This window comes from Saccopteryx leptura, chromosome 1 (genome assembly GCF_036850995.1).
Source record: "Saccopteryx leptura isolate mSacLep1 chromosome 1, mSacLep1_pri_phased_curated, whole genome shotgun sequence".
Taxonomy (NCBI): domain Eukaryota; kingdom Metazoa; phylum Chordata; class Mammalia; order Chiroptera; family Emballonuridae; genus Saccopteryx; species Saccopteryx leptura.
In genome coordinates this window covers 180,422,289-180,448,045 of record NC_089503.1, presented here as the reverse complement: position 1 = coordinate 180,448,045, position 25,757 = coordinate 180,422,289, and the positions used below count along the sequence as shown (strand labels likewise).

The window sequence follows — 25,757 nt, the reverse complement described above, 5'->3', positions numbered from 1 at the left end:
TCTACAAAAGGCAACTATTATGCAACACTTTTCTCACTGCAGTTGAAAACAAAAAAAAATCAGTACAACAAGCACAATCGTACATGCAGTTTACTCAGTGTCACAAAACGACCAGAAACTGTAGTTCGCATCACAACTGCTGTTAACTAAGCTAAGCCCTTAAGAAGGTTTCTGTCCACTCAGCTGAGTGCGTTTGGCAGACACCAGACCGTCGAAGTTAGGACTGAAGTTGTGTGTAGTCGCAAGTCGCAAAGTTGCTTTCAGATGTTCGTCAGTCAGTCTCTATCACAATGCTGTTTTGTTGATCTTCATTGTAGAGAAGAATTGTTCACAAACGTATGTACTGCCAAACATCGCCAGAATTCTAGCAGCTTTGCAGACTAATATTGGAAAATTTTCTCTCGGAACGGACTTGTAGAAATCTGGAACGCCAACATCAGCGTACTTCTGTTTCAGAATAGTGTCACACTGCAAGTCCAGTAGTTCCATCTGGACTTCCTCTGGAACGCTCTGCACATCAACTGCGAATGGAGTGGCAAAAAGTGCAAAATGCGGTTCCAGAGCCGTGATTTCCTAAAAGCGATGTTCAAAATCATCTCGTAATCTGGTCAACATATCTGCATAGTCTTTCAGGCGTTGTAAATCGACCGCACCTAACGACTTTAGAGCAGAGAAATGAGCCATGTTGCCACCTGTCAGCTGGCTTGCCCACAAGGTGAGCTTGCATCTGAACGACTTGATGCGGTCAAACATCACAGTAATCAACTGCTTTGAGCCTGCAGTTCTGAATTCAGTGCATTGAGGTGTTGTGTGACATCTGTCAGAAAAGCTAGATCCGATAGAAATGTTGGCTCACACAGCTCAGGAACGTCTCTGTCTTTCATTGCCATGAACAATGCTATTTCCTGCCTCAGAGCAAAAAATTTCTGCAGCACTTTGCCACGACTCAACCATCTGACTTTAGTATGATACAGCAACTCTCCGTACTCCGCCTCTAAATCGGCTAGAAATGACACAAACTGCCTGTGGTTGAGACCCCTTGCACGTATGAAGTTTACTGTCTTCACAACAACATCCATGACTTCCTTCAGTTGTATATTTTTGGCACAGAGTGCTTCCTGGTGCAAAATGCAGTGTATGGCTGCAAAAGGTCCGCTCAAACTGAGCCGATTCCGTTTGTCCTTCAACAATTTGACAACACCAGCCTTCTGTGAACACATTGCTGGAGCACCATCTGTGGCCACTGAAACGAGTTTGTCCCATGGTAGTCCACATCTGTCAATACAAGCTTCCAGTTCTTGAAAAATATCCTGACTGTTTGTCGTTCCTGTCATCCGTAGCATGTCCAATAACTCTTCAAAGACATTGAAATTTGCATTGACCCCTCGGATGAATATGGCACAATACACGGTATCTGTTACACCAGTGGACTCGTCCAGTGCAATGGAATACGCTTCAAAATTCTTCGCAGCTGCAATCAGTTGCTGTTGTACATCATCGGCTGACTCCGTGTTCCTGCTGGCAACTGTGTTTGCAGACAAACTTATACCTTCGAAGAGCATCTTTTTCTCGGGACAAATAATTTCACATGCCTTTATCATACATTCTTTTACAAACTGGCCTTCAGTGAATGGTCGTGACGCCTTTGCTATCATCTCGCTAACAACAAAGCTTGCCTTCACAGAATCTTCGCTTGCTGTGTTAACACGTTTAAAAAAATTTCTTTGGTTGGCGAACGATGCCTTCAAGTGACGGACTTTTTCCTCGCGAATTGTGCCAGTCAGTGCAGCAAACTGTTGTCCATGCAGCGTGTCATAATGTCTACGCACGTTGTACTCCTTGGGCACAGAGATGCATTGCAGACAAATCAGACAGTTGATTTTGTCGCCTACTTGCGTAACAAAATATAAATTTTCCCACTTATCCTGAAACAGTCGTTTTTCATCCGCAATCTTTCGCTTTTTAGAACACCACGACGACATTATTAAACACGAGGTGGACGGGACCAAAGAAAAATAGACCAGGCCATTTATGGCAACAAACCGCACTCAGCTGCAGCAGCTGCTTTCAGGCATAGCTAGCTTTGCTTTGTCTCATTCCAGAGCAAAGCTATAAATAGGCTATCCGCTATCGCCAGGCTTTGGGCGGGGCATCCACGGGAAAGCACCATAAAAGTAAGACGAATAATACAGTTTACTATCTAGCTAGGATGCTAGAGAAATGAAAAATACAAGTAGGCCCCTAGGCTTACTTAATTTTATCCAAAATATTTTGAACTTCGTGGATTAGTCTGCGGGCCGCACAAAATTGATCGGCGGGCCTCATGCAGCCCATGGGCCGCAAGTTTGAGACCCCTAGTGTAGCCAAAAAAAATGGGGGCCCTGGCGGGTTGGCTCAGCGGTAGAGCGTCGGCCTGGCGTGCGGGGGGACCCGGGTTCGATTCCCGGCCAGGGCACATAGGAGAAGCGCCCATTTGCTTCTCCACCCCCCCCCTCCTTACTCTCTGTCTCTCTCTTCCCCTCCCGCAGCCAAGGCTCCATTGGAGCAAAGATGGCCCGGGCGCTGGGGATGGCTCCTTGGCCTCTGCCCCAGGCGCTAGAGTGGCTCTGGTCGCGGCCGAGCAATGCCCCAGAGGGGCAGAGCATCGCTCCCTGGTGGGCAGAGCGTCGCCCCTGGTAGGCGTGCTGGGTGGATCCCGGTTGGGCGCATGCAGGAGTCTGTCTGACTGTCTCTCCCCGTTTCCAGCTTCAGAAAAATACAAAAAAAAAAAAAAAAAAATGGTGGGCCATCCTTTATTCAAGTCTCACACCAGGCAACGAGCAACACACAGGGAAAAAGCACTTCCCTTTCACTCAGGGCTCCCAAAGCCACTGACACATTCTCTGGTTTCTCCTAGAATCAAAGGCCTCACCAGTCTCAGCAGAGCTCACAAAAGCTCTTCAGCTCTGGTTCCCCATTTGCATATCTTCTTCCTTCTTTCTGCACAAACTCTGCAAACATGGCTTCCTTCTCCTTCTAAAATTTTCTGGTGCAAAAACCTCTCCTCCAGCAAACATTAGCAAGACAATGGCCCTTCTCAAGCAGGAAGGTAATTTGCAATTTCACTGATCACATACCTGGAGCTGCCCAGTGCCATTTTTTAACACTAAAAGTGAGCGAACTCAAAATACCGTATACAAATTTTAAAAACTCATATGCCCAACACTCACTCTCTCATCAGAGTCCCTTGCTGAGCTGTGCCCACCCTCCCATTCCTGTACCTCTGCCCTGCTTCATGCCGGTCTTCGCATATGCTTATGCAACACATGCAGACCATCACAAGAGCCTTCTCCATCTGCCTCCCTCGGGTCTCTTCCAATTCCAGTGCACCTTTCCCGGCGATGCCGGAGTCCTCCTGAAGTGAAAGTCTCCTGTTCAGGACCTCCCTTTTTGCAGGAGAATGTAAGACAGATTCCTTAGCATGACCTTCCAGATGTGCCAACATCAGGCTCCACTCTGACTCGTCTGTCCTTGTTTTCGTGACACTCTCTCTTTCCTATGGCCTGTGCTGTTTCCAGAATTTGATTCACAAATGACTATGTCCACGAATTTGTTCTTGCTCTGCTTTTCTGCACTGTACGCCTCTGTGAAATACCTATTCAGACCTGTGAGGAGCAACACAAGCATCGTATTCCCCAGCCCCTTGCTGTCTGAACTACCCTCTTCCTGCTCTCTGTTCCTAGTAATGTGGTGTATAATTTTGGTAGCTGTTTACATAGCTCTATCGACCAAAAGACCTTAAAAGGAAGATATGTGACATCTATCATTCTATTCCTTACTTGGCCATTTTTTAAGGGAAAATTGTACAATAACTTGAATTGAATTAAAATCAGGTATTACCTTTAAATATGAACATGGATTTTTGTAGTTAATGGTTTTAAAAGTTGTATGGTTAAGAACTAGAGATGTGCTTGTGAATCTATAGTATTACTGAATTAGTAATAATGCAAGGGTTGATTTCTAAGCAGTTTATAAAATGCAGGGCAAGTCTTCTGGTTTTATCTATAAGATATGTTCAAACATATTTGCATTGTGAGAGCAAAAGCTGAGAAAACATGCATGTTTAATTTTAAAACCAACTACTGTATTAGTGACCTAGGGAATGATTACTTTCTTCTAGTTCCTTGATATTTGGTGCCACCTAGTGTTTGATTTTATATATTGCATGCAAGTAAGTAGAAGGAATTATTTTCTATTATATATTTATATTAGTAGTGGCAGTAAAAACCCCTGAGAAATTTATAAGATAATAAACTTATAAATGAGAAAAATTATAATTCCATACCTATAGATTCTATTGTAGAACTACTTTGGTTCAGATTTCTACTCTGCCACTTTCTAGGTTTTTGATCTTGAACAAGTTTCTTAATGTCTTGAAGCCCAAGTTTCTTCATATGAATGATAAGAACCACTTAAAATTTAGTGAGGAAGTTAAATAAATTAATCCATATAAGCTATTTAGCAATGTATCTGGCACATAGTAAGTGCTCAATAAATGTTTTAGTAGTTCTTTGAAAGTTGTAAGTCATTAAGAAGAAGATAATCTTAAAAGAAGAAAAAAATTAACCTGGGCATAAATGAGGGTGAAAAAGTAAACGGTTTTCAATGATACTTTGCTAAAGCTACAAGATGCAAAGGTTATTAATCGTGCCATTGACCTGCTTGCTTCTATTCAAAGAGAAATTGTTGGCTTGGGCATGAAGTTGTCATTAACATATATAAAGGAGACAACCTTTCAAAGGAAGATTGCTTTTCCAAAAATACCAGCCCAGTAGATTGAACAAATGCCTCCAAGCCTTTTATTCTCCATTTCAAGAATCCAAATTATTGTTCCTGGACAATATAGCAGAGTCAGAAAGGCAAGAATTATATTAAAAATCAGAAAAGCATTGAGTACTTGATTGCACTCATAGGCATAGAAAATAATGCTTCTTGATATGTGCACTAAACAGACTATGGCTATCTTAAAAATGGGAGATAGGGGTAAGATGGGCTGATAGGTTTCTGGTAAGTGAAAGTTTATAAATCAAATATCAATAGTTTTATGCTATTCACAAGTTAAATGCTTAAAACATGTTGGTAGTCATTTTTATTTTGTGGGCTTTATTTTGTAAAGATAAAAACGTTTTCATGTTTTAAAGTTTACATTTATAAGTGTGAGAAAATGTATTTCTCATAAGATCTTTAATTCTTTAATTATGAATTCTCTCACAAGGGTTAGTAGGAGTGTAACCCTGGTAGTTGGGAAGGAATTTTTTATATTCTAAAATAGGTTCCCTATTTTAAAAATTTAGTTGACTAGACATTAGTCTCTTTTAGGAAATGTTTGGACCCCATTAAGTGCTAGTAATGCATACTCTGGTTTAATAAGGCAGGACTGGGCATATCAAGAATGACCACATAGGATGACCACAAATAAAGATATTTCCCAGAAGAGAAAAGGTCCCGTGAGGATTGAGTCTACTGGGTGGGGGGAAAACATAATTTCTGAGCTCCTCAAGACCTACACCCATTTCTGTCATGTGCAGGGGTTGTGCTCAGGGAAAGGGACAAGCCACCACTTCAGCAAGTACTGGGAGAAACGGTAGCTGTAGGCGTGAAGTTAACTTGGTCACCTATGAAGATTTGTCAGTTAATCGTAATTGACTGTTTACGACCTAGCCTTTGAGAATTCAGTTATGTCTGTACTGAATGGTTAGAGGAGTATAATCAAGCATCCTGAATCAGCTGGGATTCTGGGAACTAGGAGCGGAAACCTTAGAATTAAAAGAAAAAAACTTTAGCCCTGGCCGGTTGGCTCAGCGGTAGAGCGTCAGCCTGGCGTGCGGGGGGGACCCGGGTTCAATTTCCGGCCAGGGCACATAGGAGAAGTGCCCATTTGCCCCCCCCCCCCTCCTTCTTCTCTGTCTCTCTCTTCCTCTCCCGCAGCCAAGGCTCCATTGGAGCAAAGATGGCCTGGGCGCTGGGGATGGCTCCTTGGCCTCTGCCCCAGGCGCTAGAGTGGCTCTGGTCGCAGCAGAGCGACACCCCAGAGGGGCAGAGCATCGCCCCCTGGTGGGCAGAGCGTCGCCCCCTGGTGGGCATGCCGGGTGGATCCCGGTCGGGCGCAGTCTGTCTGACTGTCTCTCCCCGTTTCCAGCTTCAGAAAAATACAAAAAAAAAGAAAAAACTTTAATGGAAATAGTTTATAAATTTTTATGTAGTAGAACCAAATCTTTCTTATACGTGATGTTCATTGTAAGAGAGACTCAAAAATGTTGACTCTTGAGTTTTCATTCAGTTAAAAACCTTCTGATTGGATATATTGGTTTATATTCAATAGTAATTTTATTCTTTCATTCCAATAGTATTCATTATATTAGCAGAAGTTATGAACTTTTTTATTAGGTTCAGATAAAACTTTTTCAAAAGTGTGATCTTATTCTGAAGCACAAAGACCTCTAATTCATTATACAATACAAGCTGCAGGGGCTTAAATTGTAGAAAAATTATGCGTTTTCAGTTCTCTTAAAATCTAATTTAAAATTTTCTGTTCAAAGCATTCTCAACTATGATTGGATTTGGGACTAGTTCCCTAGAAGAATCATTTTTTTAGTAACTATTTACTTATCAGTTAATCTAAGATTATTTTAGTTAATTTTATTATTTTTATGAGGATCATTATTTTTTAATTGAATTTATTAGGGTGACAGTGGTTAGCATAACTACACAAGTTTTAGGTACCCAATTCTACAACACATCTCTATGCACTGTATTGTGTGTTCACACCCCAATTCATGTCTTTGTCCATCAGCATTTATGCCCCATACCCTCCTTCACCCTTACTACCCTGTTGTGAGACAATTGAATTTTAACCTCATACTGTATTTAGGAGTGCAGAAACTTTGTAGGAGAGTTGGAAAGAAATTGTGGTTTAATACCTTGCAGATGAGGAGAGAAGGTTCACTTAGGCTACATCATCACTGTCGGTATTTATTATCGCTTTCACCAGAGGGAAGCAAAGCTATGCATAAAACTTCCTCTCACTGCTTACTGAGACCATTTCTGCCTCCATGACCAGCAACTGTGATTGTGAAATTTACCATCACGCAATACAAGAGTCATAACACTTGGGTTTCTTTCTGTGGGAAAAAGAGTGGATGGGTGAGGTAGAGATTATAAACACCAGCCACTGGAAGAAAACTAAGACATCTTAGAATGACTCAGATTTTCTATGTAAAGCAACCTAATCTTAATGGGATTTTTTTAAATTGGGATTTTGAACTCATAGTTTATTATTGGGTATTATATATACACGTTATGTATATATCCAAGAAGAAGTTATAGAATTTTTACTACTAAATTTGCAGAGTAGGAAATAAAGCCTAATGGACAGTTATGGGTTTTTAAATTACTAGAAATGGAAGATGACCATTCTCATTGTACAAAACGAAGTAGTAAATGCTGTTTTGAGTCCTTATCTTAACTTTTGATTACTATCTAATTTTTACGGTAGTAATATGCATAAGGGGAGAGAGCTAAATTTTATCTTATAGTTAAAGATACTTGCTTATTATATAATGTTTAAAACCATGCTTGTATGGAGTGATAAACTTAACATCTCATTTCAAATATTTTCAACTGTTTATCATTTAAAGTATTCAAATAACTTTAACCATGAACAAATAAAAAATCAGTTAAATTGCATACTTTCGTATTTCATGTAGTGTCAACATGACATATAATTGAAAATACGAGAACACTTTATTTTCCCCATCTCCTTTTTCAAAACCCTCACTCCTCAGTGGCCCTGCTCAAAGCCTATTACCCAACTTTTGTTAGTTAATAAAAAAATGTAATCTTAGTTATGAAAATTGAAATATGTGAATAAATATAACGTTTGAATACTGTTATACCAGTTAAGTGGTATTATCAACCAATATAAAAATTTTCTAATTGACTCCATAGTGGGATTAAAGTGTTTTAAATAAAAACCAAATGGAGTGTCTCATTTCCTCCTTGTTTTCCTAAAGGCTAACCTCCCCTTTCACTGTTTGCTTCTGGCAGGCTTTACTCCAGTGCGAGCAGCTGAAGAGTGAACTGGAGAGGCAGGCAGAGCGACTGGAAAAAGAACTTGCATCTCAGCAAAAGAAAAGGGCCTTGGAGAGGGAGATGCTGAGGAGAGAACAGACAAAGGAAAGGGAGGCCATGGGATCCAAGGTACGTAGGGACTCAGTTTGCTGTCCACACGGGTGGATGCAGTGCATGTGGCAATGTCACTGTTGGTTCTGTAGGCTGTAATTCTTGAGTGAACTCAACATTTCAAAGTCTAATAAGAACTCAGACTTCTTATAACTTTAAGCTCATAAACTATCTGTTTTTCGTGTCTTTCTCAGTAAGTTATAGTCTCTGACCTATGCAAATGGAATAAATCCCATTTGATTCCAATACTCAAGTTGAAGGCCCAGATGACCAAAGCACGGGCACTGAGGGACAGTGTGGGAGGAGAGTCTGGACAGGTGTGGAGGGACCAAGTCATGAATGGCCTTAATACCCGTGTGACGGACTTCAGATTTTATCCAACAAGTGATGGATGGAACCATTGATGGCTTTCAAATAGGCCATGTCATGATGCCATTTATTATTGAGAAAAGTCATTTTGTCAACAGATTAGAGGGAGAGCCCGAATAATGTGTAGAGAGTAGGGGAGGCGATTACAGTGGTCCAACTGGGGTGTGATGGCCCCTTGGGGCCCTTTTCAAGGGCTATTTCAAATCGCCTTGATTTTCCTCAAATTCTCTATTATCCCCTCTTCCCTCATTCTCAGCATAAAGCCTTGCGTCCCTAACAAAGAAAATTGAAGCCAGTAGGTGGTAACCACCTCAACTATTTATCTTCCCCTCACCTGTGCCTTACAGTAAAATGTCACCCGCATCCCAACCCTGTTGGAACCGGAGAGGCTTCATCCTAACACATCCCCCTTCCTCTGTGTCCGTTCTCTTCCACCACCTCAGGGCCCTCACTCTCAGTCCCTCCTCTACTGAACATTTAACATTTCCTTCACTGCAGCATCTTCCTTCCCATCAGGAATTAATGCTCAAATTTCTTTCACCTGTTTAAAGAAATGATCTTTCTGCGGAGCCGGAAAGTGGTAAGGCCATACCGTTTAATAAAGTCTTGGAATGGTGGACGAGGAAACAGGCAGGGGAAACCACTTCTCAAGCAGCAGGTGGACGAACAGCAAAAACGACCCATCACAGTGGCAGGCAGGCAGTCCACAAGCTGCCATCCCACCATCTGCAAGCCTCCATCCACCCGAGGGCAAGCACCCGCAGCCTTACATAGGCTATACACACATGGTGCGGCCTCATGCTCACGCACTAATCAGGCAAAGTGCTTGCAGCCAGCGAGCAAGCCTAACACAGCTGTTTTCCCAACACTCTCCCCTACTGTTCTTTACACTGCACCAGGATGATCTTCCCAAAACTAAACACCTCAATATGCCAGTCTTGTGCCTTCTTGCTTAAAAAGTCTTCTATGTCTCCCTCAACCCCTTGGCTAAAATTTAAGGTCCTAGAGCATAGCCTAAAGGTTCTACATTTCTCTTTCCCTCTCTGAGTCTCCAGTCTCAGGTCCCTTCACTTTTCTTGCATCGCCACCATCCTCATCTACTTATACTTTCTCAAACACGTGCACGTGCCAATCTGCATGTGACTTTTTATTTCAGGATTTTGCTTGTGCTTTTCCCCCTTCCCAGAAGAATCTTCCTCTGCCCTCTCTGATTGACTCTTCAGAGTTCTTTTTGGTGCCACCTCCTCTCACAGCCTCCCAGAGATGGATCAGGAGCCTCTCCTATGGGCTCTCATAACTCAGTTTATTGCAAGTTCTTATTGAATTGCTTGGCACCCCTGATTTACTATATGTCTCAGTGACCTTGGGCTCAAGCCAGCAACCTTGGGCTTCAAGCCACCCACCTTTGGGCTCATGACATGGGGTCATGTCTATGGTCCCACGCTCAAGCCAGCGATCCTGCACTCAAGCTGGCAAACCCGTGCTCAAGCCAGTGACCTTGAGGTTTCGAACCTGGGTCCTCTGCGTCCCACTCCAATGCTCTATCCACTGCATCACCACCTGGTCAGGCACACCTAGGACATTTTTATTTCCTCAGCAAGTGCAAACTTTCGCCTTGCTGAGAATTCCTGATAAGGAGAACAAAAGGAGGCAGCATTCCAGGCGCTCTCAGAGGTAACTAAGCCTCTTTTTTAGACTGACAAGTATTTCGTAATCAAAGGGTATTCAGAAATACAATGTATTTCTGAATCTGTGTCATTGGTTTTGCCCCCAGTGAGTCTGGCTGTCATTTGATCTCAAGGCCCTGTCCTCAGTACAGGTGTGTGCATGAAGAGCCAAGAGAGGTCCCGGCATTGAGGTGCATGCTGTCGCCAGAAAAGGGCAGAAAGTGGCTTTGGTTTAAGAGGCTTTAGGGTTGAATCTAAACTGACATTTCTGTGACCCTGAAGAATTAATCAAGCCTCTCCAAATTACAGGAGCATGAATAATGGAGTTGGCCTACTCAAGAAATTGATTGGATTAAATAAGATAATGTTTTAAAAGTACCTGATATAATACCTGACTTCAAGTGGACATTTAATAAATCTTAGCTTGTGCCTATTATCAATCTTACTCCAGAGAAAGACAGAAATAGTCTTATTAGATAGATTTCTTGGGTCTTCATGTGAGTAAGAACAGACAGATTTGAATATAAAGCCCAGCTTGACTTTTTATTTATTAGCTTCAATGAACTTGGGCAAATGACTTAATTTACTGAGTCTCATTTTTTCAATTGAAAACTAATCCAATATAATCCCTTCTCCAAGGGGAATCCAGAGAGAATGTATATCATACTGCCGGGCCTAGGAAGGTAATGGGATGGGAGACCCACTGATCCATCATCATGTTGGAACTGCTCTGTAGGTAGTGCTGGAGCAAGCAGCCTTGCTTTGCTAGAATGCTTGCTTGCAAGACTTAGATTTTCTCTGTCTCTTTTTATTATTTTCTTTCTTCTTCTTTCTCTTTTTAAATATTTTATTTATGCGGGAAGCTCTAGGTGAGCAGATGCCATCCATCTGGACAGGTTTTGAATCATTCTGCCCCGAAAGGGACTTGGCTGTGTGTTTGTTGTCTTCAGTTATGGTCCCTGGTTGCACTGAGCCTGTCGGCTTTGTTTGTTCATTCATTCATTCATCAGATGTTTATTGAGCACCCTCTATGGCCCATGCATTTTCTTGGTTGGTTCCCTGGATAATCACCCTTTTCTAGAATCCTTCATTCTTGTGCCTCTTGTGTAGGGAGTACCACTTTAGCCCATGTTCAGGACACCAGGGGCTGCTCTCGTGGAGAAATTTCTGTCAAGCTCTCCCAACCTGGGCGTCCTTGTCTCTTGCTTGCCCCTGTCAAAGTTTAAAGGACTTACCTGATGTTAGCGCCCTGGACACCCAGCAGTGTTGCAGCTGTCCCTGTTGCTTCTGTCTCGGCAACAGATGTGAATGGAGAAGCTCCTGCAGAGTAATGTTGACTTCCAGATGGTGGGCGTGGGGGAAAAGAAGGTGTGACAACAGAAGGCGAGGCTTCGGGAAGTGGGTGACAGGAGAGAGCAGACAGGTAATGGGCAGACAAAAGAAGTGACGGGTGGCAGAGGGAGGGAGTTGTATGGAAGGAGTGTGATTTGTCACCTGCCTTAGAATAGAAACTGACTCACTATTTACAATGAGCAGCTCTTCTAATATGTCTAACAGTTACTTCAAAAACCACACAATGTTAATAAATTTACCATAAGCTATATCTCCACATAAGTAATATATGATTTTTAATAGCCAGTTAATTAAAGTTTGTTGCTGCTCTATGGTCCCAAAAAAGTTATAATTATACAGTCATATTATGGATATTCATGAACTTGAATTTTTATATTAAGGAAATTGAATTAATATTTTTTATTTATTACATTTAACTTCTTTTGATCTTTAATTTCAGGCTAAGAGTTTAATGTGCATAAGGATGATTTGTAGCTTGGTATTATTAAAAGTAATTTTGTATACAAGTTAGATTTGTAGCTCATCTTTTGATGATAAGGACATTAAACAACTGTTAGTCAAATAGACAATTCTCCACAAAGTTAATACATCTACGGTCTAAATTAGGAACCAGCTATAGGGTTCATTATTTTCCTGTGTGTCAACTTTGGTTATTTATTGTAAAGGCTATCTTGATTTTTATCACAAAATTTTAGTTATTAATTTTTGTTGTAAAACTGAATTTACATCCATAAGAGTGTACAATGGTAAAATTCGTATGCTATTATTTCAAATTTATTATCAGTCCTTGTTTTACCAGTTTAAAAACTGATAGATATCCCTGTATGTTTGCTCTGGTGTAGCATTTCTTCTTCATCTTAACACTACTAATACAAATAAAAAATAAAGAGCCTAAAACATATGTTACTTACTACAGGACAATAAAATGTAATTGCAAACAACAAAACTATAAAGGATAATTCTAAGACCAACGAAATATTTCTAACACAGAAGAAAAACTGAGAAACTGCTGTCCATAGTTCCTCAGAGAAGCCATTTATTCTAATTATTACTTTACTTATGAAATATTTGGTGCCTTTTGACACACATGTACTTGAAGAACATAGATATTCTAATGAGGAAACAGACAATAAAAAGCAATATTACAAGTGCTGCTAGAGGTATGCAGAGGTTGGGGTGTGACAGAGGTATCCAGAGGTTGGGGTGTGACAGGTATGCAGAGGTCGGGGTGTGACAGGAATGCAGAGGTTGTGGTATGACAGGTATGCAGAGGTCAGGGTGTGACAGCGATGCAGAGGTTGGGGTGTGACAGAGGTATCCAGAGGTTGGGGTGTGACAGAGGTATCCAGAGGTCGGGGTGTGACAGAGGTATCCAGAGGTTGGGGTGTGACAGGTATGCAGAGGTCGAGGTGTGACAAGAGGTATCCAAAGGTTGGGGTGTGACAGGTATCCAGAGGTTGAAGTGTGACAGGTATCCAGAGGTTGAGGTGTGACAGGTATGCAGAAGTTGGGGTGTGACAGAGGTATGCAGATGTTGGGGTGTGACAAGTATACAGAGGTTGGGGTGTGACAGAGGTATATAGAAGTTGGGGTGTGACAGAGGTATCCAGAGGTGGTTGTGGGAGCACATGCCAGACCCCAGAGTGATTGTCAAAGCAGTAAACCACCAGGACAGCCAGACCAGTAACCGATGAGAATGGAGGCCAGCTGCAAACAGGCCTGATGACACAGTGCACATTACTGAACAGCAACCCTCAGTATAAGAGGGTCTTCTACTTTGTGATTGGAGCTGGGGGTCAAGGAATTCTTCCTGGAGGAGAGAGATCCTACAGGAGGAATAGGGAGAGCTAGGCAATGGTAGGCAGGGAAGATGCTGAGAGCCTCCACTGTAGTGGTGTTGAGGGAGGGACAGGGGTTCATGGACCACCAGTAGCACTCTCTGATGATGCCGGCCTCTCCAGCTCTCCCAATCAATCCTTGTATGACCTCTGTATGGGAGAGGCTTTAAAAGTTGTCTGAAAACTTGATACTTTCTATGAAATGTTTTCATGCATGTCAATTTCTTCCATAACTTACATAGGTGTCTGATATCTGTCACCTTAGAGTTTCAACCAAAACTTTGATTTTATCATGATGTTTTATGTTTTCCAAAACGAGGGAAGAGATCAGGCAAGTACATATTGAAGTCATGGGGGATAGATGAGTTGAAGAGGTAAAGAAATGGTTATGCCGAATCCAGAGAGAAGTGACTGACAGAGAGCTCAGTGGCTGAGGCCATGTATTCATCATATTTTTAATATTTAGTTTGTCAGATGACACTATCATTTAGGACTTTTATTTCCTTTTACAGGTGTTGGCTCTGTCTCAGAATATTGCCCAACTGGAGGCCCAGACTGAAAAGGTTACAAGAGAGAAGGTTGCAGCTACTAATCACCTAGAAGAAATTAAGAACCAGCTTGCTTCCCAGGAAATGGAGGTCACAAAGGTGCAAAGAAAGAGTTTAGTTTAATAATTACTTAAATTTCTTCTTTGCGACATTTTCCCTAACATACAAAGCTCAGAAAGAAGTTTGGAACAGGAAAGTCTTGTTATTTCAAGTTAATAGAGGTCTACCTAATTGTCATTCAGCAAATGTTTACAGTACTTACTGTCAGGTTCATTGCTGGGTGCTCAAATACAAAGATGAATTAGACACGTAATCTCAGAGAGCTTAAGAGTTCAGTGGCTGAGACAGTCTTATAAATAAGCAAGCATTATTACTTTAATTATTGAATATTTGATAAAAAAACTTGTACTTCTAAATTTGTTCATTGGGAGGAGTTTTTGCCACAGACAGCATAGGTTTGGTCTTCACAATAATACTAAAAGGCACATATTTACAACACAAAACATGCTTAATATGAAAACATTTGCGCCTCCCAGTCCTTTTTGTTCTTGGTCTCTAAAAATCAAGACTCTGATACCACAGCTAATTCTTTTATTGGTCTTTAAATTTATACTTCACTGGATGGGCGTCACAGACTTGTGAACCTAGAACTAAAATACTTAATGGTCTTAACTAGCTAATGTAAGGTACATATTCAAGAAACACTGGGAAGTCCATGTAGATTTCTATAATCAATTGCTTTAACACTAAGAAACTAAATACAGGCATTTGTGATGTAATGAGTTAAATGAATTCATTTTTGACCAGTACATACATAGATTATTTTTAAATGCATACTCTTTTCAGATTGAATTTTACTTCTCAACATATTTTCCTAAATTTTGACACATTTTAATGCCATGGTTGCTTTACAATGTAGTAGTTAAAATGAACTTTAACGTACATTCGGAAAGGGAGCCTATCTTTTCTTTCTCTTCCTTGAATTTATGTAAGTATTATTTGCTTTTTAAAATCAAGCTGGCAAATGTCAGAGTTTAAAAATATATATTTTTCAATATAATCTACTTGTTTGTGTGAGGGGAGGGAAAGAAGAGAATTGATGCAGAGGGTGGAAATGGTTAACTCAGATTTAGGGATGAGAATTATGGCAAGAGTTTTCAATTCATTATAGGAAAGGACCCTTCGATTGAAATATGTACAGCAAAGAATTGAATGTATTCTGTCTTTAAAATTACTCAAAGGGTCTCAGGCATCTGAAGAGTGCCTTGAGGTTGCTTCCAGTCTTGAGATAATATAATTCTAGTCCAATTTAATCTGTCAATTAATTCTAGACAGAATTTAAATGTTATGGATAAACTTAGCAAATGCTAAACCAAAAGTAGTAAGGCAAGGTAACTTTAAAAATAAAATTAAGGGATAAAATACTTTTAAATAAGACCTAATGTCTATACATGTATTACATGTAACAATTTTGTTGTTGGTGTGGGGTTTTAAACATCATGATTGTATAATTATTATTTTATGGTATTATCAAGGGGGATATTTTCATTTCATTCATGTATGTACATCAAATAGATTGAATTGATAAAGAACTAAGAGTAAATTAGGGCCTCTCTAATTTTTTGCCATTTTAAATTTTAAATTTTTATTTAGATTTAAAATTAGTAATTTCTTGTAAATTACTGACTTTTTGAAATGAGAACGATAAATTTTTACACACTCAAAGCATTTTCATTTCAAATACGATTTTTATTAATTTCTTCTTTTTCCAGCGTTTTGAGGGCCACTGGGGAAAGGCTTAGTGGCTTTTTCTTGTCTTGTCACTATAACTTTTGAACACAGATTAATTTATTTTTAAAAGTATTTTTTATTTGAACATAGGAAATGCATATGGATTTTCTGAGATTCTAGTGCCTTGATAATAATTACACTAATTTCCAAAGTTCTAATCATCATTTTAGGAGAAATACCAAATTTGAAAAGTTTCAAGCAAGTATAATCATTGCAAATACATGATTTGTAAAACTTGTTTTTGTAAATTAGAGACTCACTTAGCAGGATTGTATATTAATGATCTCTGTAGGTTCTCAATTATTCCAAAGGCTTATCATTTCTTTATTTAGATTTATCTGCTAATTTCATTTTCCTAGTATATTTGTGTATGTAGAGATGACAGATTGAAAAAAAAATTGTATAAAGGACACTTTTAAGATACAATGTGTTCATTATTTAATGATACATTAGAATCATTTCACTTAAATGTACTATTGCCTTTTATGTTAAATCTATAGCTATAAATGCAGAATGTGCTTAGTTCCAGTGTATGACCTTTCCCAGATTATCTTTGTTAAATGAAATACATAGTATTATGTGTGATAAGATTGACATAATCTACAAAGGTTTCAGTAAATACTGGCTACTACACCTAATTATCAATAATGTTATCTATTAGCAGAGAGAAAAATTCCTTTATAAAATTCATTAAATAAAAGTCTAACCAATAAAGTCTTTAAAGGAAAGTTTTACAATATAGACTCTATGTTTAACAACAGGTTAAATGAATAATAACATAACTTAATATTTTAATTAATATTTTACCTAATTAAATTTGAGATGATAGTACCTTTTTAATACTATGCAAATGAAACTGATTTTACAGAATAAATCATAGACCCTTTACTTACATTCCTTAATTATGCATTTCTTTAACTTGAGATTGTTAGACTCAACAATACCTGATATTGCCTCCATATCTGAATATTATATTGAATATTCTAACAGTCAGTGCCATTCTTAGAAGTTTTATTGTATTTTATTTATATGACCTCTAGGGGGCACCAAAAGATCTAATTGCAGGCATCGCCTGGTAGATTCCAGCATCTATTGATCTTGTTTTTATAATCTAACAGGTGTGTGAGGAAATGCGCTATCAATTGAATAAAACCAAAATGGAGAAGGATGAGGCAGAAAAGGAGCACAGAGAATACAGAACAAAAACTAAAAGGGAACTTGAAATTAAAGAGCAGGTAAGAGATGACACAATCGTACAGCAATTAGGACATAACTGATGTTCTGTCTGAACTTGTGGTTTTATTCTTAAGTCATTTATTTCTATTGTCTCTAGCTAATAGAACAATTCAGTTTATACTATTAAGAGAATTTCATTTATAGTTGCCTAAAATCATCACCTTTCACACGAAATGGTGAGAATACCACTGCATGCATATGAAATTCCAATCTGACAGGTCATAAATATACATTTGGATATGTATGTCTATTACTTCACAAAGGAAAAAAAAGGAAATGTTCTAATGCACAGTTTGAACCTAAAATATACGTAAAGTTCTTAAAAGATGCCAACTTGAATCCAATTTTAAGTGAAAAAGTTTAGAATTTGTAAGATGAGATGAGTTGATATGTAAATATGTCAATCAAATTATTGTTGGCAGAGTGAAACCAGTTTTAACTAAGATACCATGAATACGTTTGCTCAGGATGCCTAAATACAGTGAAATTAGAAATGTTAGGGAAAACAGTCTGTTAACTTCAATTTCAGTTTGAACAGATGTTCTAGGTTATATTTTTGTTGAGATCATATAGCTAGCCCCATTTTAATTGACAACATGGATAAAAAGTTGAGTGGGGCGGTTTTAATAGGCTGACATCGATTCTTCTATTTTTATGTTATACTACTGGACATTAAAGGCTTTTATTCTTTTTACTTAAGGAAAGCAGGTTGATATATCTATTTAAATGGGGGGCATGATACAATGTGTAGAGAATGTTATATTGAGTCGGACACTTGAAACCATGTCAACATAATAAATTTAAAAATAAATTTTAAAAAAGAAGTTCTTATAAGTCAATGAGATAAAACCAAACACCTAAAGGAAAATACATCAAAAATACAAACAAATATAAATAATAATAGGGATAAAAAGAATGTGGAAGGATATTCACCCTCACTAAAAATCAAATAAATTTGAATTAAATAAGAAAAAGAAAATAAGACTCAGGCCCTAGTATCAATATTTTAAAGAAGTTGCTGCAACTTAAAAGTAAGTAGCTCTAAATAAATTTAAAAAAATAAATGTTTCTAGTTCAAAGCCTTTTATCATATTCTCCAACACATTTTCCCTTTCAACCCAATCAACTCTCTAGAACCCAGACACAATTGAGAAAAACACTGAAAATGAAAGTAATGAAACAGTATAAAAAGTTTTTCAAGTCAAAACTGAAATGACTGGCACTAAATGAGAATACTAACCAATCAAATCCTGCTTTTGTACCACAATATTCAAAGTGTTACAGAGTTTTAAATTTTTTAGAAGAATTTTTATTATTAACACGTACCAAAAAATGGAATTCTTTTGTTCTATCCAGTTGGGGGCGTGCCTGATAGTGGAATCAAAAATCCTTTCTCTCAGTGATTAAAGGTCAGGGCTACCAGACCATACACAAACTTCCCTTTACTCTGATGTATTATGACTTTTTTAAAGTATCATGTTGGCAGGCTCATTATCATTATTATATATCTTTTGTGTTATTCTATAGCATCTGCCAGCATAATGTTCAGACTAACTGGAAAAATATAACAAGGAAGAGTTTCTGAGTTATTTAAAAGTACATTATAATGATCTAGAGAGAAAGAAAAGCTATAGGAACAATAATATTATAATATTACTTGTAAATGAATAACATGTGTTTAAGTCTTTGTAACATTTGTCTTTTAGCTTTATATCTCATATTTTATTTTTATTAACCAGCGATGGTGTGGAGGCTAAAGTTGCAGGATTTTAAAAGGAGTCATTTCATTTGTAAACATTTCCTGCTAAGTAATGGAACATTAACAGTGTTCTAATGATTTTTAGTGTGGTTTTTTGGTTAGAGATGTGCCTCTTCAGGAAATCACAGAGTTAAAAATTAAACCTCTGCACATGTAAAGATATTTGTGATGTGATGTCCTCGTTACCATTTTTCCTTGGACAGAATGTGACGAAATCTTATAGGTAGCCTTTGTCACTGGTTTGTACTGAACAGACAGTTTCAGAAAAGAAAGTGGTGGTGTCTCATTCCATGGATGAGATAGGGTAGCAAGGCAGCAATTGTTCTCTGGGCTTTCCGCCAGGACCTGACCTTCTGTCTGTAAGGCATGAGAGCTACTTTGCTTGGCCACCATCTGTACTCAAGAGAGAACTTTACGTTTAACTTTTAGCAGCTGGGCATGTTGAGCACTTATCTGAAATACCTGTAAATAATACAAAGTGTGTTTAACTTTTCAAGTGTTGCATATTTCACAAGTCACAATAACAAGAAGGCTATCTCTAGATGTGCACTCCAGGATGTGCCTTGTAATATAGTCGTATTATTCGTATTTTTGTTAATCTGACCACGTGATACATTTCTAAAGTAGGTGGGAAACTGAGATTGGAATGTGGTGAGAACACACTTTTTGATGTGTACAAAACAGGGCAAATGGTTGGCCACCGAAATCATTTTCCTCCTGACCCGAGCATTGACTGTGGCGTAAATAGAAAGAAAGGTTAAGGGAGTAACAATGGTGATCTCTTCCTCGCACTTTCTCCTTTTCATTTTTAATTGTGTCAGAAATCCATGGGTGAGCTCCTTTCAAACTCACAGGATGCTTGTTGCATGCGCGCGCTCATGTGCACGCGCACACACACACACACACACACACACACACACACACACACACACAAAAGGACTCTTGGTATGGAGGAGAATGAAAATATCTTTATCTTGATTCTTATTAGAAAAATTTTGTTGGCAACGTGCACATACACACACCATTATGGGAATTTAAAGATGTATGAGGATAAAGAGGATATTATAATGAGTTCCCACATTTTTTCTCTCTTTCCTCTTTGTCTACATCATCAACTTTGTCTTCCTCCTCCACTTCTTTGGCTGAAGTATTTAAGACAGATTTCAGGCATGGTTACTGCTCCTAGCACTACCTCTGTGCGCATTGATGAAATGTTTTTTGGTTTTTTTCATAATCACTATATCATTATCTCACCTAAGACTATTGACAATAATTCTATAGTATCATATCATGCCCAACCCATGTTCAAATTTCTTTCACCATCTCAACAATATTTGTTTTATGGTTTATTCAAATCAGAAAACTAGGCATGTTAGGATGGTATAGTACTACCTTCTTTAATAGGAAGTAAAGGGAAGTATTCCAAAATTTCCACTTCTTGGAAATTTTTGTCTATTGTTTTATTAAATTTCACGCACAGCAATTTGTGCTTTCTAAGGTGATGTCTTTGAAAGAAATATGTGAATCAGTCCTGTGGGACACCGTTTGAGGGAAATGACTGCCACATGACAGCCCCACTCACCGTACCCAGAAAGCAGCTCCGGAGAGTCTGAAGCCCATAACACATAATTAATTTCAGAGCTTTACACTTGAGATTTAGGAAAGTGGCAGGAAGCCCCATTGTTGCCCTAGTACTGCCAAGGTTAGCTGACTCTGAAATGAGAGGAACTGTCTTTGTCAACTTCCATTTTGGTTAGATGAATCTTTTATGGCCCCTAACCTTTGATCAAGGCCTCTTATCAATGAAATGCAAACGCAGGGGCCTTTGTTCACAAAGCAGGAAGAAAGTGAGGGTCAAGGTACACAAATGTAAAATGCTCTTTCCCCTACAGTCCCTCTCTCACTTGACCTGTCATGGTGTTTTTCATTAGCTGTTTACTGTTGGGGTACCCCCAGTACAGGAATACTCGTAGGAGATTTCCCAGGACTGGGCACACACATGGGCATACACATGGGCACACACATGGGCCCATGGCCCCTGGGCTCTCCCTGCCACCAGGCAAGGACCTGCACACCACCCCATTGGTAGTGGAGAGTCATTCTTCCCCATCCTGACATGATCAGACACACAACACTCTAAAGATTGCAACTTCCAATGAGGTCACACTTGGTCTCTGGATCAGGAGGACAGAGACTCCACAGTGAGTCCCTGAGTGCTGTGAGGCAGCTAGCTTGGGACAGGGATGGTCACCTCCAGGTCCTGTCATAAGATGCCAGCAGTGTACACACTCAGCCCAGCCTTCCCTGGCCTGCCATCCAGGCTTCTGCCAGGGACAAGGTACACATGCTACCCTGAGTAGAGGACAGCAAGGTCACAAGGTAGGGCCGGGGGGAGGAAGGTGGAAGGGAACAGTGTCCAAGAACTGCCCTCGGGCTGGTGAGAAACAGTGGAGACAGACACATGGGGAGCCAGGCTCTGTTGTGCCATCAGACCTCATTCAGAAACCCAAACTCCAATAGAAACTCGTTACGAGTGTCAAAGATGTCAACCACAGAGCATTACACTGCCCCCTCCGCTCACACACCCATGAGGCTGCCGTTGCTCTGGGAGCAGGCAGACAGAGACTTGGTGGGCGAATGCACGTGTGTAGACCCCCCCCACATATGTAGACATGGGTTGACCAACCACAGCCCACAGCCTAAGCTGCCCTCCTTCCTGTTCCTACAGACTAAGTTGTGTTACAGCCCAGCCACACCCGTTTGTTAGTATATGCCCATGGCTGCTTTGCCTCAGCAAAGGCAGAGTTGAGGAGTTATGGCAGAGACCACATAACCCACAAGGACCAAAATATTTACTGTCTGACCCTCTCTGGAACAAGTTTGCCAGCTCCTGCCTGAAGTATAAACACACAACTGTTAAAGTTTCCCTTGCCTTATGAAAAGGTGGAGTTTTGAGTTAGAAGACTCATCGATTTTAATTATATCTTAGTGGCTGTTTTCCGTGTAGCAAATATGCCACATCCTTGATCCCTTAGTCACCTAATGGCATCATCACATGTGTGCACAACTGGCTACAGTGTCACTATCTTATTAGTGGCATGTGGCTTAATAATGGCTTTGATGGGAATATACATACAAAAAATTGTTTTATATTTAAAATTGTTTTTAGCGGTAGAAAATGTTTTTAGCGATAAGACTTTGTTACCAGTCTTGTGTAAGTTATAATTCTGGAGTTGTGGCTACTACTGAGTAGGAAGCATTCAAGTTCAGAATTACTTGAGTGGGGTAATTGAAGCAGATATTTAAGTGTAGAGCGCATATACAAAAGAAATACATTAGAGTCCTGGCCAGTTAGCTCAGTTGGTTAGTTACCCCCAAATGCCAAGATGGTAGATTTATCCCCGGACAGGGCACATACAAGAATCAATCAATGGATGTATGGATAAATGAAACAACAGGTCTGTGTTTCTCTCTTTGTCTCCCTTCCTCTCTCTCTCTAAAATCAATTAAAAATTATTTTTAAATAAGCCCTGGCTGGTTGGCTTAGGCAGAAGACCATCAGCTGGCATGTGAATGTCCCAGGTTTGATTCCCAGTCAGGGCACACAGGAGAAATGCCCATCTGCTTCTCCACCCCTCCCCTTTCTCACTTCTCTCCCTCCCTCTCTCCCTCTCTCTCTCTCTCTCTCTCTCTCTCTCTCTCTCTCATTCCCTCACTCCTGCAGCCATGGCTTGATTGGAGCAAGTTGGTCCCAGGTGCTGAGGATGGCTCTACCTCAGGTTCTAAGAAGAGTTTAGTTGCTGAGAAAAGGGGCAATGCCCCAGATGGGCAGAGCATTGCCCCCTAGTGTGTTTGCCGGGGAGATCCCAGTCAGGGTGCATGCAGGAGTCTGTTCTCTGCCTCCAATTCTCTCACTGAATTAAAAAAAAAAATTGTTTTTAAATAAATAGATTAGAAAAAATGGAATGACGTCAGAGTAATGGCGGGGTAGGAAGCGATACCGATAAATCTCCCCCAAAACTCAACAAGATCTTCAACCAGAAACAGAAAAACCTATACTTGGAGCTTCCAGGTGCTTCGCAATACACCCAAAGGTATGATTGAGTGAAAAATTGGCTAAATATATAACCAAACCCCGAAGGAAATAGGGAGTAAGAAATGCTCCGCCTTCCTCACTAACCTAAACAGGGCGGCTTTCTCTGGTAACTGTGAATATAGAAACTGAGGCGGGCAAAGGGGGTGAATACATCCAGGCCGCAAAACAAACGGCCGAACCAGGCTGTGGCACGGAGATCCAAGCCAAGGAAAATCTGATCCTGTGGCAACCCGGGCAATACAAGCTAACACTCGCACCAAACCCAAACAAAGAAAGACAAGCGGCGCGGCCATTTTACCCGGTCTCCTGGCTGGTGCGCAGTTAGTGGGCGAGAGATTTCTTCCTAGGCCCCGGGAGTCAGTGCCCGTGTTGCCTCACGGAGAGGCAGGGTCAGAGGCCTTTCTGTGGGCCGAGGGCAGAGTCTCTGGGCAGCCCCAGCGCCCTGGGAAAGCCACGCACGGGAGGGAGTGAGAACTAATTCCAACGGTGGAGATTTTCCGTGCTGCTGGGGGTTTCACTCAGAGGGAAAGCGGCCGGACTCATATCCTGGTTTGCGCGCGCAGATACGGAGTGAGCGATTCCTCCGAGTGCCTCGGCAGTGCGCGCCCGTGTTATCGCACAGAGGGGCAGAGTCAGGGGCCTTTGTGTGGGCCAAAGCGGAATCTCGGGCCGCCCCAGCGCCTTGCAAAAGCCGCGCACGGGGACGGAGCGAGACTCAATTCCAACGCTGCAACTTTTCCCTGCGGTTGGGGGTTTCACTCAGAGCGTGAGACTGCTGGCCGGATATCCTGGTCTGCGTGCGCAGCCAGTGAGTGAGAGTTTCCTCCAAGCGCCCCGGAAGTGGGCACCCGCTTGTGTTACCGGACAGAGTGGCAGAGCCAGAGGTCTTTGAATGGCCGGAAAGCCCGCCTGATTATGCTAGCAGCTCTGACTGACTGAGCCTTACCCAGAGCCCTGTGCTGAGTGGAAATAGAGTGGGGAGTTGCCAGCTCTTTGAGCCTCTTACTATCCAGGCAGAGGCAGCAGCAACCCCATAGCTGGATTATCAGACTACTAATTGAGGAAGGAAAGACTAGGAGAAAGGCTCTAGGAACACGGACTCTCTCACTGTCGGAGCCTATAAATGCTAATAGCCTAGACTGCCAACGAGACTAAAGCACAATACATGACATTGCCATAGAGACTTATCAACTGCAAACCTCCACCTGAGCGTGGCAAAGGGGCAAAACCCGGGGTACAGAGTCACCGACCAGGAAGAGGGAGAGAAAAGAAAAAGCAAGAAGATAACCTCTCAAAATCAAGAATAATCTGCAGACTTTATAACCTATCCCATTTTATTATATTTGTTCGTTTGTTTCTCTTATCTTCATTCTTGATACTTTTTTTTTCCTCCTCCAATTTGGCCGATTAACTCTCTGCCGGTCTTACTCTCTCCTCTCCTTGAACTACACTACCCATAAGTGTTACATCTCCCATTATCTTTTCTCTTCTCTTCCTTTCTCTCTATGAGGGTTGCACTCCAAAACCCTTAACTCTCTCTCTCTCTCTCCTTTCTTTTTTCTTCTTTTAGTGGTTCCCTCTTTTTTTTTCTCTCTCTCTCTCTTTCTTTTCTCCCTCTATATTAGTTTCTTCCTTTCTCCTTTACATCTCCTCTCACTCAAACCTCAATAACAAACAAATTATCTTATCTGGGACTCAAACTTATGTTTCTGGCATTCTGGGGGGTTTTTACTTCACCTTTTTAACTCACTAGCAGTGCTCCCATCCCTGGCTCTCCATATTATCTAGTTCTTGTTCCACTAAATACAATAGTAATTTTTTAATTTGTCCCCCCATTTTTTCCGTTTTCTTCTTAATCCTCTCATCATAACTCTTAGACAACCAACACCTAAAAGCAAATCATTTTATTCTTGACCCAAATTTTTTCCTTATTTGCTTTTTGTGGGTCCATACGCTCTTTTTTTTTTTTTCTTCTTTTTTCTTTTTTTTTTTTTTTTTTTTGTTTGCCCCTTTATTACTTTTCCCCAATTCAGGCCCTCCATCACAGGCATTGTTTGTTATAATTCACAGTCCACCACAAGATTTTATCAAGAAAGAGGGGAGAGGAGAGGAGAGGAAAAAAGGAGGGGGGGAATAATTTCCTTTTTTTTTTTTTTTTTTTTAATTTTTATTTTATTTTATTTTTCTTTATTTCATTATTAATTTTTTTTAAAAAAACAACTTTTTTCGATTTTTTTTTATTATTTTTTTAAACTTTTTATTCTTTATTAAATCTCATGAATACTATCAACAAAACCACCCTCAGATGCCATTAAGGAAGAGAAAATCGAATATCATGGATACAAAAGAAAGAGAGGTAACACAGCTAGATGAGGAAAAATCTATAGAGAAAAAATTTAATATATTGGAAACCTTGGAGCTAAATGACAGAGAATTCAAGATAGAAATCCTAAAAATCCTCCGAGATATACAAGAAAACACAGAAAGGCAATTTAGGGAACTCAGAAAACAACTCAATGAACACAAAGAATATATGTCCAAGGAAATTGAAACTATAAAAACAAATCAAACAGAGATGAAAAACTCAATTCACGAGCTGAAAAACGAAGTAACAAGCTTAGCTAATAGAACAGGTCAGATAGAAGAGAGGATTAGTGAAATAGAAGACAAGCAACTTGAGGCACAACAGAGAGAAGAAGAAAGAGACTCAAAAATTAAAAAAAATGAGATAGCCCTACAAGAATTATCTGACTCCATCAAAAAGAATAACATAAGAATAATAGGTATATCAGAGGGAGAAGAGAGAGAAAATGGAATGGAGAACATACTCAAACAAATAATAGATGAGAACTTCCCAAGCCTGTGGAAAGAACTAAAGCC

At 40.1% G+C, this 25,757-nt stretch overlaps 2 protein-coding genes across 9 annotated transcripts in view; one reads left to right on the top strand and one right to left on the bottom strand.

The window, feature by feature from the left end:
* CEP170 (centrosomal protein 170) overlaps window positions 1–11,574 on the bottom strand; it is a 182,641-nt gene extending 171,067 nt beyond the window's left edge. For 2 of the 3 annotated variants that reach the window (XM_066381891.1, XM_066381905.1), the window contains exon 1: window positions 11,492–11,560. The gene's annotated coding sequence lies outside the window, so the exon portion shown is untranslated. Of the gene's footprint in view, window positions 1–11,491 lie in introns of all 3 variants that reach the window. The other variant, XM_066381919.1, reaches the window with a different exon arrangement.
* SDCCAG8 (SHH signaling and ciliogenesis regulator SDCCAG8) overlaps window positions 1–25,757 on the top strand; it is a 237,851-nt gene that overhangs the window by 57,766 nt on the left and 154,328 nt on the right. For all 6 annotated transcript variants that reach the window (XR_010751137.1, XM_066382023.1, XM_066382006.1 and 3 more), the window contains 3 exons: window positions 8,086–8,238; window positions 13,960–14,094; window positions 16,905–17,021. Coding sequence is in view for 5 of the 6 variants with exons in the window: in XM_066382023.1 (XP_066238120.1) it covers window positions 8,086–8,238; window positions 13,960–14,094; window positions 16,905–17,021 (405 nt within the window). In the remaining variant the exon portion in view is untranslated. The remainder of the gene's footprint in view (window positions 1–8,085; window positions 8,239–13,959; window positions 14,095–16,904; window positions 17,022–25,757) is intronic.